The sequence below is a fragment of the Leptonotus elevatus genome, chromosome 12 (assembly GCF_054856555.1).
Source record: "Leptonotus elevatus isolate MCC_2025b chromosome 12, RoL_Lele_1.0, whole genome shotgun sequence".
Classification (NCBI taxonomy): domain Eukaryota; kingdom Metazoa; phylum Chordata; class Actinopteri; order Syngnathiformes; family Syngnathidae; genus Leptonotus; species Leptonotus elevatus.
The window spans coordinates 20818650-20839560 of NC_141250.1; the positions used below are offsets into that span (position 1 = coordinate 20818650).

At 39.5% G+C, this 20911-nt stretch overlaps 4 protein-coding genes across 4 annotated transcripts in view; 1 reads left to right on the plus strand and 3 right to left on the minus strand.

Moving 5' to 3' along the window:
• ube2f (ubiquitin-conjugating enzyme E2F (putative)) overlaps positions 1–2028 on the minus strand; it is a 14280-nt gene extending 12252 nt beyond the window's left edge. Inside the window, exons 1-3 of the mRNA XM_086092069.1 lie at positions 1817–2028; positions 779–962; positions 642–671 (exon numbers count right to left, since the gene is read on the minus strand). Coding sequence (XP_085948195.1) covers positions 642–671; positions 779–893 — 145 coding nt within the window. The 5' untranslated portion in view covers positions 894–962; positions 1817–2028. The remainder of the gene's footprint in view (positions 1–641; positions 672–778; positions 963–1816) is intronic.
• Positions 2029–2937: 909 nt separating this feature from the next.
• Positions 2938–9002, minus strand: LOC147164984 (creatine kinase, testis isozyme-like). Its single transcript, XM_086090916.1, has 8 exons — positions 8836–9002; positions 7322–7509; positions 6231–6385; positions 5867–5999; positions 4930–5101; positions 3684–3807; positions 3342–3531; positions 2938–3268 (listed from the first exon to the last, which is right to left on the minus strand). Exons 2-8 carry the CDS (start codon positions 7497–7499, stop codon positions 3090–3092), a joined length of 1131 nt encoding a protein of 376 aa, XP_085947042.1. The 5' UTR covers positions 7500–7509; positions 8836–9002; the 3' UTR covers positions 2938–3089.
• Positions 9003–10273: 1271 nt separating this feature from the next.
• On the minus strand, positions 10274–14788 carry LOC147164985 (putative methyltransferase DDB_G0268948). Its single transcript, XM_086092094.1, has 6 exons — positions 14577–14788; positions 14251–14411; positions 12690–12906; positions 11845–11948; positions 11605–11742; positions 10274–10853 (listed from the first exon to the last, which is right to left on the minus strand). Exons 1-6 carry the CDS (start codon positions 14685–14687, stop codon positions 10751–10753), a joined length of 834 nt encoding a protein of 277 aa, XP_085948220.1. The 5' UTR covers positions 14688–14788; the 3' UTR covers positions 10274–10750.
• Positions 14789–17309: 2521 nt separating this feature from the next.
• Positions 17310–18282, plus strand: LOC147164986 (olfactory receptor 6E1-like). The gene has a single exon (XM_086091627.1). The coding sequence runs from the start codon at positions 17310–17312 to the stop codon at positions 18246–18248; it is 939 nt and encodes a 312-aa protein (XP_085947753.1). The 3' UTR covers positions 18249–18282.
• The last annotated feature ends 2629 nt before the right edge of the window (positions 18283–20911 follow it).

Sequence of the window (20911 nt, forward strand, 5' to 3'; positions counted from 1 at the left end):
ACTAGATGGCACACATCGCTTACCTGCACCTCCAAACCCAAGACTGCACTTGTATGCCAGAGGAGAGGACATGTCATGTGATAAATTGGGCAAAAATCGAATTAAATTAAAAAAAAATATATATATATTTTTTTAAGTCTTTCAGGCAGATTACATGCACACATATTTTCCACAAATATATTTACATTATTGTTATTTAACCATTACATCTTCACCTCGATAGCTTTAAGATGCTATCAGCCGTAAAAGATTTCAACCTAACTTGCCACTACAACACCGATTTGTACACAAACAACATCCCACAAGAACCGTTGACAGTTCGTTTGAATTTGCCAAATAGTGTTATGCGGATGACGGTTTGAACAAGTGGCTGCACGGATGGTGCACCTACAACAAGAGTGATCTTTACTACACGGTGTCGTATGAGTCAGAGAACTTATTTGGAGATTTGGAATAACATGCAGGATGAACACAGAGTTATTTTTGTTGAAAACATGCACAAAATGAGTTCATGCACTTCACGTTTGTTTGCTGTTTAGCAGGTTTTTGTGCCATCTTCGAATGTTTATGCACCAGCCAACAATAGCAAAGACCTAAAAGACATGTTACAGACATGAGGTAAAAATCACATCGTAACTTACTAGGAAGATTGGCTTCAAGTTCGGCAACTTCTGCAGAAGAGACGACAAGTCACAATGAGTACAAACAGGATTTTGGGGGTTGACCACCGCAGCCTTTCACTACTCATGTGAATATGTTTGGATTCCAAAATGCAAACCTTTGGTAAGGAGACGGTCCCGGATGGAGACCCTGTGAGTGGCGTCGGAGACTGCGCCGGCTCGGGTCGTCTGTGCGCCGTCATTCCGCTTGAGTTTACTGGCCAGCGTAAGCATGGCTACTGCGACGCTGCTGTGCTCTGCCCCGCCCCCACGCGCTGCCTGCCCCGTGAGTGACTCAAACGCCTGTCACAGTGTGAATGACACAAAAAACATCATCGGTTTGAATCCTTTGAATCAAGGTGTCTAACCCGAGGTCACGTGTTGTGGCCCTCAGAGCAGTGTGGTGTAACCTTCTTATTATATTATTACTTTTTTTTGTGACTGTGTATGATTACTATATTGGTGACGTTAACAACAAGTTAATTGATAAAAACTGGATTTGCATTGTTGTTTATAGCGTTATAATTAATACACTTATTTTAGGGTTGCAGACAAATGTTCAAATAAACTACCCTATGTGAGGTGATTTTGAAGTTCTGATGATTATAATTTGTTTTTTCATTTTGTGTTTTTCGGCGAGGAACATTTGCCTTTACTCTTGATTTGAATGTTATATATTCGAGGCCTGGAAATGTTTTTCATACAAAACATTGACTACAATTATGACTTCACTACTGCGTCAGGATAGGAAAGTCATCTGTTTCGGTTTACGTCTGCGTCGGATGAACGAAACCCAGTCGTAAAACGAGGACCCCCTTATAGAATTTCCAGATACATTAGCTCAGTTCTGCTGTTCAATATTCTAAGTCTAAAGTCTTTCTATTGACGCCTGTATTTGAACTAGGCTTATGTTATGACATTGAATAAATAATCAATGTGTCTTACTGTTTTGCCACTACATAAAATAGAACTAATAGCTATGTCGTTACCACAACCAGCGAAGACCATTTCCTCAGCTCCTTACTGTGTCTCACTTTATAATCGTTCCCCATATAAAAGCAGCACAAATACACGTACTTTAATTTGTTCACGGCCAAGTTTTGAAGTTGTTCTCTAGCTCGTTGAGTTAGCTTGTGTGTTACCCGGACATTGTTTACCTGTAATCTGTGAGCTAGCAGTCCGTGCTACACCATAATTGGACGCCAAGGTCGCCAAAACTCCGCTCGGTGATTAATTGGGGCACTCGCGACTGTAAATGGTGATAAAAAAAATGTGTTTTTGGAAGGGTTAGGGGAGGGAATCAACTCAGTGAAGCCTCAGCTGTCAGAACTTCTCTCCGGTATCACGGGGAGCGGAAGTGTGAGGACATCCGCTCAACATGAATGTCCGTGTAGAAAAGGCAGTGGAAGTAACGTTCCTACGTGTAGATCGTAGAAGGGGTTTAGGTAGCATATTGGTATTTTTCCGATCAATAGCAGACTTTGTAGAAAGGGTTGACTATTGGATTTTACATCTGTAAATAATTTCAATCTATAGTAGACTTTGTAGAAAGGGTTGACTATCGGATTTTACATCTGTAAATAATTCCAATCTAATTTAAAGACAACTTTTGTCAGTTGGCGTCTGTGCACATTTTGACTTGGGAGTGGAACTAGCAAAAATATAGTGCATGCATGACTCATGAGTTGTTTGCTCTAGTGTATACATTTAGTTTTTGTCAAACACATTTAATCCACTACTTGTTCGCTTTAACATTCTCTACTTAGCTTGAATGAAATACTCATGTTTACATTAGCTTTCGCAAAATACACGAGCAAAATATGCAACAGGTGCATTAGTCTGCATTCGCTTTTAACTAATTTGAGGGAATAAAACTGTGAATTTGTGTGACCTTATTTTTGTTGAAGTGTGCTAAATTAGTTTTGTGAAATACTCAGATTACTCTACATCATTCACGCTAAGGCACTCTGCTTGCTTGTGTTTTTTGCCGCCATAGGAAATTGTTTGACTTTTTTCATTTTACACTTGTTTAGTAAAAAAAAAATATATATATGAAATGAAGGACCAACTGCAAGAAATGTAACTGCAGTTGCCACATTTGTACAACTCATGACATATGTTTTACTTCCTTTTAACATTGATCTAAATTTAAACACTTAGAGTTTTTTTTTTTTTCATGTGAGGTGGTGGCGAATCATGTCACTAAAAAAAAACCCCATAATGCATTCTGCCAGAGTTGTGTTGTGATTGGATGTTGCTGTTTTGAACGACTACATAGTTTTCAGCATAATTTTTTATTTCAAGTCCATCCCAACCTTACACACATTATAGAGCAGTACATAATAGCAGAAACTGCATTTAGGATAGTATTCATAAGAAATGGGGGACAGAAAATGATTTATGGGGGGGCGGGGGGAGGGGACGGGGGTTCTATTTCTGGTTGGGCATAAGATCATCAATGGACTCCTCCTTCTCTAAATTCTTCTCCATGTCCACCAGCAGCTTGACACCATCCACCACCATCTGCACAAGCTCCACCTCGGAGAATCCCAGCCTGTCCGCGTTGGAGATGTCGAACACTCCATCCACAGCGTCCGTGTCCACGCCACCTGATTGTACAAACCGCATTGAGTACTCATCAAAAGTGCAGCAATTGGACCAAAAGTTAGGTTTTGGCGGTACCAGTTCCGCGTTTTTGCAGACGCAGCCTCTTGAGAACTTCCTCGAAATCGGCGTGCTTGCCCAGGTTGGGCAGCTTTACGTGTACGCCGGCGCGCAGGCCGGTGCCCAGGTTGGAGGGGCAGGTCAGGATGTAGCCCAAGTGCTCGCTCCACATGAAGACGCGGCCTTTCTCCTTGAACCTGGCTTCGATCTGTCGCCGGCGGGGAGAACATTTCAACAATAGTTTCGCCGAGCTTTAATCCGCAAGTGGCGTAGAGATTTCTAACACTTTTCTATCAACAGGCATTCTCAATTTTTTTCGTTTTCAGTTTGGGAAGCACGAATTGCGAAAACTTTCCACACCTCTGCCAGTCCAGTGCAGAAGCGGGTGAACACTTCCTTTATGTTGCCTCCTTTCTGCATGGAAATGACGCGCAGATGGTCCTCCTCGTTCACCCACACCAGAAAGGTCTTGCTTTCGTTGTGCCTTTAGAATAAATGTGAAAAACGGTTGTAGTATTCAAAAATCTACATGATTGAAAAAAACGTTCCTCACTAGTGTTAATTTTAAACACCGTTTTTAAATTTAGTCTCAGTTTTAGTCCAGTTTCAATCAGTTCGTTTTTATCATAGTTAAATCAAACTCTTTTTTTTTATTTAGTCGTTTTTTTAATCGACTAGCATTTTAGACTTTATTTTAGTCCACTAAAACAATTTTATTCATCACGTTTTAGTCTCGTTTTAGTCAGGACAATCATGATTGTATTTTATTTATTTATTTTTTGTTAAGATTATGTTGAACATTTCAGATCTAAAACTTTCACATAGGCTCCATGCTATGAAGTTAGCAGTCGGATTAACATTATTTTTGGACAAGATTTAAAAAAAAAAAAAAAAAATTGTCTCGTTTTTTTTGTTTATGAACTAAAATGTCCATACATTTTACTCCAGTTTTTATCAACTCATTCACTCCCAGCCATTTTCACTGAAGCAATCCCCTTCGCTCCCAGTTTTACTGGATTTTGGTTGATTTTGCAAGGCCCACAGAATATTGTTCTATTGCTATAAAAACATGGAACCTACCAAATTGCAGATTAGAGTCACTTCTTTCATCAGGAAAAAACAAGTGTATTTATATCTGTTTCCGTTGTGCAGCAATTAGCATTAGAATATAGCTAAATTTCATCATTATTCTCAAATCTGTTTAAAACACTGGGGCAAAATCTGGGGTTGATCTTGTATACTCTCCTGCCACCTGCTGGCCGTTTTTGTAATAACTAACATTGCTTTAAGCTTTCTCTTCAGTTCAGATGCTGCATCAAAGACTTCTGTATGCTCCAGCATAAACAAAAAACAAATGTTTTGGGACCATGGCAATATTTCAAATAGAACGTATTTATCCGTTTTTGGGAGAAAATTAGTTAAATGAAGCACATTTTCGTCTCGTCTTCATTATTCGACGAAAAGCATGATTTGCATGCATGATTTAGTCCGTTATTGTTTTTTTATTAATGAGGGTTTCAGTCTAGTCTAGTTTTATCCAGTGAACAATGTGTTAACGAAATTATTTTTTGTTTAGTTTTCAGACGAAATGAACATGATTCCGTACCAGATGCCTCTGCCGTCGGGCCAGTCGCGGGCCATCCTGGAGGCCAGCAGCAGAGGGGACACGGGCTTGTCAAACAGGAAGTGGTCATCGATCAGCTGCTGCTGCTCCTCCTCCGACATGTTCTTCAGGGCGTAGTACTTGCCGCTCAGGTCTCCAGTCAGAGAGCCCAACGCTAAAGACGGAGAAACAAGTTTGTGGACAACTCAAAATTGTGACTTAACAAGCAGGCACACTGATAATTAGGCCAGCTTTGAACCCGATGCTGCTGTCGAGATCTGCTTGGTTACAGTCCATACATTTTACTCCAGTTTTTATCAACTCATTCACTCCCAGCCATTTTCACTGAAGCAAACCCCTTCGCTCCCAGTTTTACTGGATTTTGGTTGATTTTGCAAGGCCCACAGAATATTGTTCTATTGCTATAAAAACATGAAACCTACCAAATTGAAGATTCACTTCTTTCATCAGGAAAAAAAAGTGTATTTATATCTGTTTCCGTTGTGTAGCAATTAGCATTAGAATATAGCTAAATTTCATCATTATTCTCAAATCTGTTTAAAACACTGGGGCAAAAACATTGCCCTGGTTGATCTCATATACTCTCCTGCCACCTGCTGGCCGTTTTTGTAATAACTACATGGAACCTACCAAATTGAAGATTAGAGTCACTTCTTTCATCAGGAAAAAAAAAGTGTATTTATATCTGTTTTTTATATTACATGTTCGATCGTAAAAGTCAATGTGAGCCATCAAGACCAAACCGCGGGATCCAATTAAGAGTGTGGCACCATGCTACCTCTTACGTGTCAAGTCTTCAGACTGCTACAAGACATCTGGTTCAGTTGAAGAGGCTTTTATGCTCTAAAAATCTGTAAAAACTTTAAAAAGCGGGAAGTTTGCCCCGCCACCCCTCCCCTTGCTTAGGGCATTTACTTACCTTCAATGGACAGCTTCTCCAAAGCACGCCTCTCCCCTCTGGTGCAGTGTGGTGGCAGGCAGAAGCCGCGGATGCTGCGGCCTGTTCGGACGCGGGAGCTAAGAACGTAGTTGGCGTCCAGGTCGTCACCGCCCTAAACATTACGTAGCCTACATTAGATTCTCTGCGGTATCATTTGTTCTTTTCCTTTTTTATACACATCTCGAGACAGACAACTATTCACGCTTCCGTTCATACCATCACTGAGTGGGAACTAAAGCCACTCTGCCACAACTGGAAAACCACAAAGTCGGTTTTGCGTGCCAGAAAATGGAAAGAAAAAAATAGCGCCAAAAAACACATATCCAGATAAACGATGACCCACCACGAGGTTCCCTGGGTTGAGATCGGTCTTGTGCGTGTCTGTGGGCTTGTATCCGCCATGCCTATCCTCAATCACGAGGTCGAAAAGCTCTTTGTACACATCGTAGGACTCCTCGTCTCCAGCCACGCAGCCCACGGTCATGATGTAGGGGTGACCTGCCCACGGAACGACACGGCACCAAATATGTCTTCAAAGAACCGTGCACAGTTGTAAATTACATCCTAAAAACAGTTGGGTCAAACGTAACCCAAATTGGGTCAAGAATGGATCATCCCAACTTTAACCCAAAAAGTTGGGTCAAATTATAAGCCCGCAAAACAACCCCAATAGTGGATGTTTTGTGGGTTATTCATATGACCAAACATTCTGGGGTATTTATCCCGTAAAGTTGAATTGGGTCAAAAATGAACCAAACCAACTTTTTGAGGTATTTAGCCCATAAAGTTTGGTCAATAACCCACAAACCAACCCTTTGGGTTGGGTTATTCATTTGATCCAACTTTTTGGGTTACTTGAATAACCCAATTGAATTGGGTAAAAAATGAACCAACCAAATTAAATTGATAACCCAGAAATAAACCCAATTTTGAGGTTGTTTTGAGTCTTATTTAACCATGGATTGGTTTGTGGATTATTAATTTGACCCAACTCTTTGGGTTAGTTGAATAACCCAATTGAATTGGGTAAAGAATGAAACAACCCAACTTTTTATGTATTTAGCCCGAAATGTTGGGTCAAATTAAATTAATAACCCAGAAATCAACCCAATTTTGGGGTTGTTTTGCGGGTTATTCATTTACTTGGATTGGTTTGTGGATTATTCGTTTGATCCAACTTTTTGGGTTGGTTGAATAACCCATTTGAATTGGGTAAAATATAAAACAACTCCGCCTTTGGATGGATTTAGCACCAAATGCTGGGTCAAATTAAATTAATAACCCAAAAATTGATTGGTTTGTGGATTATTCATTTGACACAACTTTTTGGGTTAGTTAAATAACCCAAAAAAGTTGGGTGGGTCCCCTTTGTGACCCAATTTGGGTTAATTTTGACCCAACGTTTTTTAGAGTGTAGAACCGCTGTTACTGTACCGGGATTGTCCACTCCGGTCTGAATGACGCCGTCGATGGTAAAGCCACTGCGAGTGGACCTCTCCTTAAACGTGGCGTACATGTCCTGAGTCAGGAACTTGGCCATGTGGTTCTTGTGCTGACTGAGGTCTGGGAACTCGTCCGTGGCCGTCAGCCCCCTCTGTTTGCGGTTGGCCATTCCTTCAGAGCTAAAACAAGATTGTCAGCGAAACGTGACCATCAAAGATGAGATACTAATTGGGAGTTTGGCTAACCTTCCCGCGCAACAGCACTTCTTGCCATCAACTCTCGAGTCACATGAAAATGTCAATGAAGTGATCACATTCATCTTTCCCTTTCTTAAAGGGGGCAAAGCCCTCTTAACGATACGAGGGAAAAACAACATCAACATGATAACGGAGCTGAACAAAACTGGACGTAATGGTGGTTGGCAGTTTAGCCAGCAATTAAATTAAGTCAATTATAGAACCAATCTGCCTTAAGAGTTCATTTTAGTGTTACATAATAAGACATGCACGTTTTAACATCAGATATTTAATTTTCTCAACAAATCTTAACAAATGCATTTACTGAAGAATCTTGACCACTAAACACAAATGCATCCAATGAATTAGCAAAAAATTAATCAAAGCAACCACAAATCTGTATTAGAAGCAATTCCTAACAAAACCACAAATGCAAATCCACTAGAAACCCTTTTAGCAACAAATCAGATCACAAGTGGCAGGTTTTGGACAACATTCAACTCTCGATCAAGCAATACCACAAAAGGTTCTTCCTTGGACAAAAACTAAACAGTCACTACAGGGCCGCCAAACTTACTAATGGGATGTACCTAATATTAAGAATTTCTGGTTAGCTTATGATATTAAGCTTGGCTTCAAGGCCAAACTGACATTGATATTCAAGTAGTCACGCCCATAAAATGCATCAAGGCCTTTTGGAACCAATATGATGAAGTCACAAAGCATTCATGTTTTGATGATGTCATCACCTTTCCCCCACAAAATACAAAATGTCTATACAGGCCAAATTATTATTATTAGCATTTGCTTTAAAACTACTGATTTGTGCTCCAAACAACGTCGTTTTTAAATGAAAAAAAAAACATTTTGAACATATATTACTTCAAAAACATTTTGTTTTGGTTTTTCATTTACATGTTTTGAACGAGCACAACAATCTCGTATGAAGAATCACATATAAAATATATATACAAAAGTCTTAATTCTATTTCAGCAGTTCCAATAAAAAAAAAAGGAGCCTACAAACGTGGGATGTCTATAACATTATTCACACAAATCTTTTGTTGAGTTTTTCATGAGCTGTAAGCTTTTGATGCCCATGAAAGTAGTGACATTTATCTATCCATTTTCTTAACCGCTTATTTATTATAATAAGACAGCTTTCCCTTTTTTGAACTATTGGAAGATTGATCACGTAATTATGCCTATTAGGGCTTTTTATCACACTTAATACTGATTATGGTGCGTCGTCGTTGTGTACGTGCTCACCTGATTCAGCAACACTTCAGAAGATCGAACAAACTGCGAAGATGGTCGGGCAAACAAGCTTTTCGCTGGAGAACAACTCTAGTTTTATATTATTCGACCCGACTTGACGCCGTCAGATCTTCTTTTTGCGTCACAGGGACGCGCGTTGTGCGACTGACGCGACAAAGACGTTTAAAGGTGACGCGCGCAACGCGTGGAGTTTGTGCGGCGCTTTTTCTCCAAACTCGCTTGCGTGACGTTCACTTGTATTTTTTTTTTGTGTTGACTTCCTTCCTCTGCTGCGTGGCGTATAGCGCTTGTAACGCAAGCGAGCGCACACTTTTATTAATGTTTGGTTTAAAAAGAAGCATGTTCATGTCCTCTTTATGTTGTGAGTCATTTTAACCTATTCTTTAAAATTCAATAAATAATAAGTTTAAAAAAAAAAAGGATACAAATGTGGATTACTTTTCTCTTTTTATTTGACAAGTTAGATGTACAATACAATACATTAAAATATAATATATGTAAACATATAGGCTATGTAAGAAAACAATACAGTAGTTGAAATGTCTGCTGACCCTTATGCCTTATATATCATTTATTATAGTAGAATTAATCATGCCTTATTGGCCTGTCATGCTTGACTTGAACAGGAAAAATGGCTATTTCTCCAAAAACAAGAGCCATATATAGAGTTGGGCCAACTCTGTTTTCGGCAGGGTAACAAGATGGCGTCCGTATGTCATGTGACCAGCAGTTTCATTACTTGAACAGGAAAATGGCTATTTCTCCAAAAAACAAGAGCCATATGTAGAGTTCGGCCAACTCTGTTTTCAGCAGGGTAACAAGATGGCGTCCGTATGTCATGTGACCAGCAGTTTCATTACTTGAACAGGAAAATGGCTATTTCTCCAAAAACAAGAGCCATATATAGAGTTCGGCCAACTCTGTTTTCGGCAGGGTAACAATATGGCGTCCGTATGTCATGTGACCAGCAGTTTCATTACTTGAACAGGAAAATGGCTATTTCTCCAAAAACAAGAGCCATATGTAGAGTTCGGCCAACAACTGTTTTCGGCAGGGTAACAAGATGGCGTCCGTATGTCATGTGACCAGCAGTTTCATTACTTGAACAGGAAAATGGCTATTTCTCCAAAAACAAGAGCCATATATAGAGTTCGGCCAACTCTGTTTTCGGCAGGGTAACAAGATGGCGTCCGTATGTCATGTGACCAGCAGTTTCATTACTTGAACAGGAAAATGGCTATTTCTCCAAACACAAGAGCCATATATAGAGTTGGGCCAACTCTGTTTTCGGCAGGGTAACAAGACGGCGTCCGTATGTCATGTGACCAGCAGTTGCACCAATCACCCCTCTACATACGGCTCTGCCAAAGACAATATAATGTCGCCCTCTAGCGGCAGTTTGAAAACAGTGAGACATTCATTCACAGTCTTGTGCTGGAACTTGATTTTTATTCCAGAGCTCATTTCTGAATCTGATTGTTTGTCATATACAGGTGCACCTCGATGAATTGGAATATAAAAGATATTCAGGTTGATATCAGTGGTTCACTTCAAAAAGGAAAACTCGTGTCATAAAAGATTCATTAAACACATAAATATATCCAAGAATGTCAATCCCTGTTGATTTTTTTTATTATTAAAAATCATTTATGATGGTTTCTTATGCGGTATAGGAAATAAATCACTGTGCAGTGAGTAATTAGATATATCAGTTTCACTTTTTTGCATTGAACTACTCAAATAAAGGATTTTTTCCCCATGACATTCTAATTAATTGCGATAGGCTACACATAAACGGTGTTGATAACATGTTCACTCTACTATAGAACTCAAATGGGGATGTATGAATTAACAAACAATTCCTCAAATGAAAACATTTTTGTGTAGTCACAGGCAGCAGTGCACATCACATGTCACCTGGGCCATTTTTGCTAGCCATCAGGTAGAAATACTTGACACCCACGACCACTTCTGTCTCCGCAGAGGTCACCTTCATGATGGTCATCAACCTGCAATGCCGGGACAAAAACAAAAACAAAATCACCCAGTCTGACTGCCGTCATGTCTCGTCAACATCCAGTCCGACATCATGTATAAGGTCAGTGGTCAGCGTCTGTCACTTCACAGGACATTTAACCCTGTAAAGCCTGAACCATGAAATATATGAGAGACAATTCAGAATTCTTTGTAAATAGAGTATTTACTAGTCCGTTTGAAATAAATAAATAAATAAACTTCCACATATGACTTTTGTCATATTTGATACATCCGGTCACAGTGCTTTAAATTTGTACATTTATAACTGTCAAAAATATAATAATAAACAGACATATCAAACATATGAGTATTTCCAAAACTCAAAAAGAAAATTTCCTACTATTATTAAGTATAGGTGTCTCATGTCTCTCCTTTCTCAATTGCGGCGATCTTGCAAGGTCACTGGAAAAGCCATCAAATGGGTGATACTGCCCTCTAATGGATTATCTGTGCAGCGCACGTGTCAGATCATATGCGCCGAGGTTTGTCTTGCATTTAATATATGTTCATTAAAAATTGACCTTTACTTTTTGGAATTAGGTGGGAAACTTAACAAGTAAATCTTTTGTCAGCTGCCTATTTCGGAAAACGTGTCTGTGATGTCACAATTAGATTATGAGCTGGGGCAAGGTCCGCCAATTTCAACACTGAATTGAAAAAAAAAGGTATACAGGGTGGGGGGGGGGGGGGGGGGTTAGCCATCAAAATCAAGACACACGATACCTTTGACAAATGTCCTGAGAGAGCCTGGCGGCCTTCTCCGGGTCTTCCCTCAACAGAACCTGATAGCTGGAGAAAGATTCCACCAAGCCCATGTAGCTGCGCAGGGGCATCGGCATCCTCACCCACACACACTCTTGCCTGCGAGCGGCAAACAGCAAAACATAGACGATGTTTCTACGCCGCCTATTCTGCTCATGATCGCGGGGAGCCGAAGCCTATGCTAGCTTGTAGCGCACTTACCACTCTTTGTTAGCATAAGGGATGGAATTGTAGGACTCCCGGTACAACTCAATAGAATTCGGACCTAGGTGAGGACTGCGGTAAGATTGCAAAGCTGCGTACAACTGAAGACGACAAAAAAAAAAAAAAAGAACAATTAGGATTCACATAGTTAGTCTAAGGGGACTTTTTATTGGAAAATGGATGGATAGATGGATTAATTTTTTTTACTGTAATGAAAGTACCATTAATGGATAAACAATTTATATTCTGAGCTTGCCTTGTGCAAATACAGGTAGTTGGGTCTTCGGCCATCTGCGCAATCGTCAAGTGTAAAATTAAACAACCAAGGAAATCTTATGCCTCTGTCTGAAAATGTGTCTTAAGCCTTTTTCACACTGCACTTAGTAACACTGTGCGACAGGGCGCAATTGCCCGGCGCACTGCCCCGTGGAAAAGGCTTTAACTCATTCACTCCCATCCATTTTCACTGAAGCAACCCCCTTCGCTCCCGGCTGGTTTACTGGATTTTGACTGATTTCGCAAGGTCCACCGAATATTGTTTTCTACTGCTATAAAAACATGGAACCTACCAAAAGAAAGTTTAGAGTCTCTTCTTTAATCATGAAAAAAAAAAAGCGTATTTGTATCTCGTTTCTGTTGAAAACACTGACAAAAAGAGCAACATCGAACCCACTCTACCACTAGCCCACTGAGCTCCGCCTCTTGAGGGCATCTAAGATTCTCCATAAAATAAAATAAATAAATTAACACCCTCAAAAAAATCCTTTGATCACGACACCTTGGAATTGTTCTTAATTATAAAAATTGTTCCTAATGTTTCTCCTTTCCGAATCGGTGAGCACCTCTTTGCACACTTGGTTGAGTGACTGCAGGCAGCAGCCCGGGTAGTCCAGTTCCATATCGATGGTGTAGTTGAGCAGAGCCAAGCAAGCGCCAGGCTTCAGGACCCTGTGGACTTCCTGAAGAAAGCGCCGCCTGTCGAACCAGTGGAAGGCGGACATGGCTGTTATCAGGTCGACTGAGCTGTCAGCAAACGGCAGCTCCTCAGCCACGCTCTGCCTAAGGTGGAACCATACACAAAAGAGAACAGCGTTTTTAACATTCAGGATAGCGCATAGTGGTGCGAGGTCTGGAGAGCCTCATCAGGGTTGCAGGTAGAAATGGGAGGCGTAAACCAGTTCTATTGTAGAACCGGTTCCCACTAAGTTGATTCAGGTATAATTTGTTTTTCTTATCGATTGTTCTTAGAAAAAAAAAACGTAAAGTGGCTTGTTTAGGTGTTTAATGTAAAATTAGCAGTGCAAATGTTCTCGAATGTTAGTAGCCAAAAAGTCATTATTGAGAAACGTATCCAATGAAAACGATCTATACTTGGTGGATTAAAACAGATCTGATGTCCTGATTAGGGAAAGACCCATTAAGACTTTTTGCAAACCTGCAAAGTTGTTCAATAAACATATGCTTAAAGACATTTAAACAATAATAATTGTTAATAGAGGGAGTTTGCATTTTAACTCATTCACTGCCATTGACGGTTATAAACGTCAAAAAATCGTTTGAACTATTTCTGTTAGTTGAAATTTTTTTCTACTTTTGTTAACAAGAGTATGAAAACCTAGATTTTTTAAAATTTTACATTTGGAACAGATATCAAATTTATGATAAATCGTTGATTAATCGACTATTGAAGTCATGCGATTAATAACGATAAAAAAATAATAATCGGCTGACGACCCTAATTTTTAATAATCATCTCGTCAGGCGATTAAAAATGTTAATTGTAATGAATCGCATGACTTCACTAGTTAACTCACGATTAATCACAAATTTGATATCTGTTCTAAATGTACAATATTTTTTTTCTAGGCTTTCATACTCTTGAAAAGTGGAAAAAATGTTAAAAAAATAGAAATAGTTCAAATTAATTTTTGACGTTTATAGCCATCAATAGCAGTGAATAAGTTAATGTATTTTTTATTCAGACGCCAATATTTTCCCTTTTCCGTCATCGGCCTCTAATAATCGGTATTGATATCAGCCCTAAAAAACAAAAAAACATATCGGTCTATCACTAATCCTGATGAAAGTTTTCCTTTGACAAGTTTGATTTTTCTCATTCTCAATGTTTAAAGTTGTTGTAATCAGTTCCTCTTTTTGTTTCGAATGAAACAAACCTATTTGTATTGCATCATTTCCTCACCCACTGAGAATCAATTTAATAAGCAGAATCGATTACTGAATCGCAATTGCAAAATTCTTATCAATTCCCATTGTTAGAGTTGAAGTCCAACCCAGCTGACTTTGGGTGAGAGAATAATGGTAAAACCTAAAACTCCATGAAAACGCACATTTGAAATGTCCAGTGCAAAATCCAGACTCGTGCATGTGCATGTGCATACGTACCTATAGGTGACGTTCGTCTCTCGAGTGTGCTGCAAGGCCACCTCCAGCTGGGCAGGGCTCACATCCGTGCCCACTACGGATTCAAAGTGTTTGGCCAGCTGCACCGTGCTTTGACCCGAGCCACAGCCCACGTCCACGGCCAGCAATAAGGGCCCACCTTTCTGACAAAATATTTTCCATTGTCACCGCGTCCTATACACGACATCATTGCATATCAAAAGTGTGCTCCAAACACCTCTCCTGAGAAGAAGCGGTGCAGTATAAAATATAGGAAAATAGAAAACGATCAGATGAATATCTCTTTGACGGCACGTTTGTATGCAGACCTGTTTTTCCACAAATGTAAGCACACGCTGGATCAGGTCCTCCGATGGAGAAATCCGAAACTTCCAATATGACGCGGCATGCTCTTTGCCTTCAAACAGACGGTGAGCCATAACAAAGTAGAGAAAGAGTCAATTTTATCAACCGAGCGCCTTAAAAAATGCTTAACATTCCGAGTATCCGTGTAGATCACATGACCACGATCACGCAGGTCACGTGCACGCACGGTGAACGCCCACATTCACATAACAAAATCGGAAAACTTGCCGTTCACTTGTTTTGTTTTTTTTGGAACTATGTCCACAGAAGTCATTGTTTATTGTGTGTGTGTTTAAAATAAATAAATAATAATTTTTGTTTTGTTTTAAAAACGAATGAACTAGATACACGGATTGGGGACGGACCACACGCAACATTCAGGTCACATGCACACACACACACACACACACACAGTCACTCACAAAAGGGGGTAACAGTGGGCCGATTGTAAGATGGGAGGCCCCATGATGTCCGTTGGTACATGGAATGTTTGACAATGAGCACCTTTAAAGCCAAAGTGTGTGGTTTTTGTGTGTGTGTGTCATCTTAGAATGACAAACAACACGTTATGGAAAATGGACTCTCTCGCGCTTCTTTTGCAGATTATTATTGTTTATATACAATTAATTGGGTTTCTGAATTACTAGTTGAAGATCTGAAATTGATTTGGGGTTCATGTGAGGCACTTAAAATGGTGACAGGTGTGTGCTGACTCTCACTTAAGATGAGTTTGAATGTTAATTCTGAACATCACTGTTATAAGACAGCGCAAACTTGTGAAATCAGATTCTTTTAGTTGATTATTTTTACTTTCCCTCTCGAAAATATGTTTATATATATATATGTATACAGGGGTGTGTAGACTTTATATATCCGCTGCTTACATATATGCTGTACTGTATCTCAAATATTCAATGGAGTAGGCTACGGAACAAGGAACCAGTTGAGAACTCTGGTAAGGATACAAAGTAGTATATAAATAAATAAATAAAAAAGATACGAAATAAGGTTTCACAGTCATCAGTATTACTAACGTCAGGTAAATGTCAGGCATCAATGTCCTCCCAAGGCACTGGCTAAATGTTGTTTATTATCCTCAGGGTTTGTTGATGAGTCGTCTCAACAATTTGTCGGACAGAATAACATGTTTGTTATTGTAGAGTGCCCCCCCCCCAACACCCCCCCCCCCCCCGCCCCCATGAGAGCACTGTGCTACTAATTGTTCTCAGGAGACAGCAACAAGGGACGGATAATGACCTGTTGACCATCCAAATTGCAAAACATCTATGAATCCAGTACATGCAATGTTTTTTTTTTCTCATATGTTGACAGTCGTCCAAAGGGAGACCTTCGTAGTAACAAAATATACGGTAGAACCACAACCATATTCTTCTTTTATTGACATTCAATACATTTAATTATACGATACGCTTTTGTCTCAGTGTATACTCCTTGATACATGGAATGTAAATATCCAGCTCCAATAAAATTGAATAGCCAGGAGATGCAAACTACTTATTGACAAAAAAGAAAAGACCAGGTTGTAATGTAAAAAAAAAAAAAAAAAACGGGCCCAAAAAACGGGCCCAAAAAAATTCTGGAAGAAAAGTTTTATGGACAGATGAGACAAAGATGATGGATGAGCCTCATGGAAATGTGAACGTTTTGAGAAAGGCGAGATCTGCTCATGATCCCAAACAGATAATAATGACCTGTTGAGACATCCAGCTCATCTGTCGAGTTACTTTATGTCCGCGGGAACATTTTCTGTTCCCATTTTAAAGAAAGACGTAACAAAAAGTGAATGTTAGATCCTTCATTTTTGCAGCAAGATATTTTCCCATAAGGGCAAGAATTGCAAGCTCCAAACTGAAAAAATGAGAACTGAAGAAGCCTTTTTGGATTAAAGATGAAACATCTTCGACAATCAAGGAAAAATCCGGTAGCTCAAATTCAACCTTGACCATCCAGATAAGGATTCTTTTGCAAATACTGAACATTTATTCACGTTAGTTGCCATCGTTTTCAAAGCAAATAGGATGGGGGGGGGGGGGGTCTTAACCCTTCCCAACACACCAGAATAATCACTCAGGATAATCTTTTATAGCCATTCCAGAAACGGGCCCCCCGCTGACTCTAATCGTAAGGAAGGAAAAGTGCTTATAGTTGGTCTGGTTATCAATATACGCTTTCGTGTGCACTAATCGTGGTGTGTAATCATCATCCTGATACGGCACACCTGCAAGGTGGGATGGATTATCTCGGCAAAGGAGAAGTGCTCACTATCACAAATTTAGACTGGTTTGTGAACAATATTGGAGAGAAATGGTGGTAGCGTGTATGTGGAAGACGTTTTCGATCTTTGAGTAACCTCATGTCATAAAAAATGGGTGTTGTTGAGTATATATATATACCAAATGGTGATCTGAAACAAAAAACATGCGTTTTTTTTTTGTTTTGTTTGATTGGCACTGCCGAAGTCAGCTCGTCCAGGTCTTGACGAAAGGCCAACATCTGTCGAGTCTTTGGGGCGTCGAAAGGCAGCCATTGGTCCACGTCGGTCCCAAAGGTCACGTTGTTTCCTTTCAAAAGCCTTTAACTGGAGTCGTCACTGCTGCAAGGTGGTTCGGAGGCGCGTCTCCCTGCAACAGTTGCATCGTGTGGTAATTTGATGTGCTTGTGTTGAAGCTCTCTCTATGATGGAAAATGTTTCTGTCGTCACAATGTTCACTCTCTCTGGCTTGAATTTTCCATTTGAGCAAAGAATAACCATTTTTGTGCTTGTGCTGCTTTGTTACCTGATAATCCTGCTGAGTAATTTTACCGTTATTTATGTCATTGTTATTGACAGAAAGCTCCATAAGCCGATGTATATTTTCCTGTGTAACTTGTGCGTCAATGCCGTGTACGGGTCGGTCGGCTTTTTCCCCAAATTCCTGGTGGACCTGCTGTCGTCTCACGTGATTTCTTACGCCGGCTGCATGCTGCAGGGTTATGTCGTACACTCGTCAAGTTGCTGCGATTTTTCCATTTTGGCGCTGATGGCGTACGACAGGTACGTGGCTCTGTGTCGACCTCTGGTTTATCAATCTTTCATGACAAAGCAGAGAGTGTCCCTCTTTGTGTTTTTGTCCTGGTTCATCCCTCTGTTTTGTATGTTTATGAACACGGCGTCGCTCTTGGGGAAAAAGCTTTGTGGCTCTCACATCAACAAGCTCTACTGCGTCAACCTGATGGTGGTCAACCTCGCTTGCTCCCCACCCAAAGCCAACAGCATCATCGCAACTTTCAACATCGGGCTTTATTTCTTGCATTTCTTGTTTATCTGTTGGTCTTACATGTATCTGGTGAAAATGTGCATTTCATCTGCACAGACGTGGAAGAAGTTCAGGCACACGTGCACGCCGCATATGATCTGCCTGCTCACTTACTCCACGACCGTGCTGCTGGATTTGCTGTACATGAGATTCGGTTCAGCCAAGTTGTCGCAACACTTGCACAACTTCATGGCCATCGAGTTTCTACTCATTCCTCCAATTTTGAATCCGCTCATCTACGGGCTGCAGCTGACACACATCCGAAACAGGATATTGAGTTTCTTTCACACTACAAAGAAGATAGACAGTCGGATGTGACATTTCTGAATAATTATTATTATATTGTTGGTCAATGCAGAATATCATTTTACTTTGCTTATCGTACGTAATTCATTTTTATATAATGAAATATACATACTCATCTAATTTGATTTATTTTTGTTGTTAAATTATATGAATTGCAGGAAAATACTTTTCACAATACTAAAACTGTTACAGAATTTCTACATTCAAAATTATTATTATTATTTTTTTTCTATTAATGTAATATGCTCATTTCTTGACTTGGTCATTTTTTTGTGTTAGTTTTAATAATAGCAATGATTTAAAAAATGTAATCGTGAGCTATTTCACTCTGTGTGTGTGTTAGTGAATCCAATATTATGCATATTCTCCCTTTGAAAAAATAAAAATAAACTACTGAACTGGATGAAGTTTTCATTGATGTCCTACATCATGGAGGAGGTTCTGTATCTGTTTGAGTTTGATTGCACTGTGTTTATCTTTCAAATGATTTCATATTGCAATTAGTATGTGTTGTTAATAATTCAATAGAGAATAGCTGTGATGAAATGTGTCATATCTTATTTTCATTGCGAGCCTTTTTGAATAAGAACTTCCTTTCCTCCAAATGACACGTTCACATTTGTTCATAGAACAATGCTGACCACATACGCCACGCTTTAAAGAAACTTTATTTGGACCCTTTACATGTATTGCGATATTGATCAGCATGACTTGTTAATATTCCTTGTACATCTTTATATATTGAATTTAATGGCTTCATGGTTTAACTCTTCAACATTTTATCCATTTGATGACTGTCACCTTGAATGTTATCTTAAATAAAGTATTTTTATGATTTGTATTTTTTTTTTATTACTGTACATCTACAACAAAAACATACAATTCTCAATATGAATAATTAATGCCATTTGGACTCTAAATCATTCCTTCCCTGTCAGACAAAGTTGCATCACCTCATCAGTCCAATACCTAATATCAAGGACTTTATGAACATGTAGACAATTTCTTCGACCTGAATTAATCCAATGTTGGGATTTCATATAAGTCATCATTTGTTATAACTTTATGATGACGATAAGCTTGTCAACCTCTGAACAAACTAGCGTTTCTGCTGCTTATCTTTGCAAAGTTAGCTCTATTCAATATCTGATCACAAGCTAACAAATCACTGTTGATTAATGACATCATTAGGACCTACAAACCATGACTGATAGACGGTTACTGAGGTAGTATTCTGAATGCGGTCGCACCAACAAATGTTAGTTTCATGTACAAATGTTGAGCTGGCAAAAAAGGTGGGGGATTTGCTGACATTTTTTTTGTAACACACCAACTCAGAATTCATCCTAAATGACAATACGTGCCTACTGCGTGTGCATAAACTGCGCCGTATATGTAGATATTGTTGAATTATTAACATTGTTTTTCAGTTTCAATTTATATTTTAGCCGTTTTGGATTTAGTTATAGCTGTGTAGCTCAATGAATAGAATAGTCTATTGTATTCTTATCTGTCTCTCTCGCCTGAGAAGAGAAGGGAGTGTAGCCTGGTACCGGTCTCAGTCCAAGGACAGGCTGATTTATTATTGTTTAGGTCTAATCTGATTTGTATTCCTGAGAACTTTTGCCTTTTTGTGAAGGGGAGGAGGCTTTTCGTATTCACCCACTTTTCAAAAAATAATGATGTGCAGGAGAAGGAGGGGCACACTTTTGAACAGAACACTGCTTGGGTGACTTCAATTGTGTGATCAGAAGCTTCTGTTATAATGATACCTTTGCAAAGGGACTTCTTCACCAGAATCTCCCCATTCAGTTAATTGAACACGTAAAGAGTACAATACAAATATTGTCAACTCTAACAAATGGTGATCCCCGACGCTGAATTATAACAAATGGTGATCCCCGACGCTGAATTATAACGAATGGTGACCTCTGACGCTGAATTCTAACGGATGGTGGTATTTTGACGGCTTGCGAGCTGCGGCGTTCACGGACGGGCGGAACTTCTAGGCCTAAATAAATAAAGTACGGTAAGAGGAGACTTTTATCCACGTAGGGAGGTTCTGTCTGTTTGGGACCGCTGCAACTGGTTTTTCGTCTTCCAAATTGTCTAAATTTTTACATGAGGTCTGTGTGAACAAGTTGTAGTTTGATGTCGTTCTATTGAGAGTTGGGATAATTCCTACGATATTGAACTGGACACGTCGTGGGGTGGTGCATTTTTAAAAAAGTGACGTAAGTGCACACCTAGAGAAAGCTTTTTTGTGCAGGATGAAGTAGTGATTTTTGTTGTTGTTTTGTTTTGTTTTCGTCTCGCTACGAAGAATCCTTAGACCATAATATATATTGAATAAAAGGGTTGCCGGATGACGTGAGAAGTCTTTCTTCCACTAAGGATCGCGAAGATTACGGTAAGCGCTCTGCTTTTTTAGCAGTTTGGCCGATTGGGGACTAATATCGATATTTGCTCATGACTCTTATTGAGAACGTCCATTTACACGTAATATGTTTTTTGGAAAAGCGCCTGTTTGAAATTGAACAGTATTGAGGGGTCCAGGTTGATTACAGCGATAATTGGATTTTGTGTCACTGTATTTGCAATCGAGAGATTTCGTGGATTATTTTTATTTTTTGGCGCTCCTACTTTTGTAGTTTTGAGGTCAGGATTACCGTATG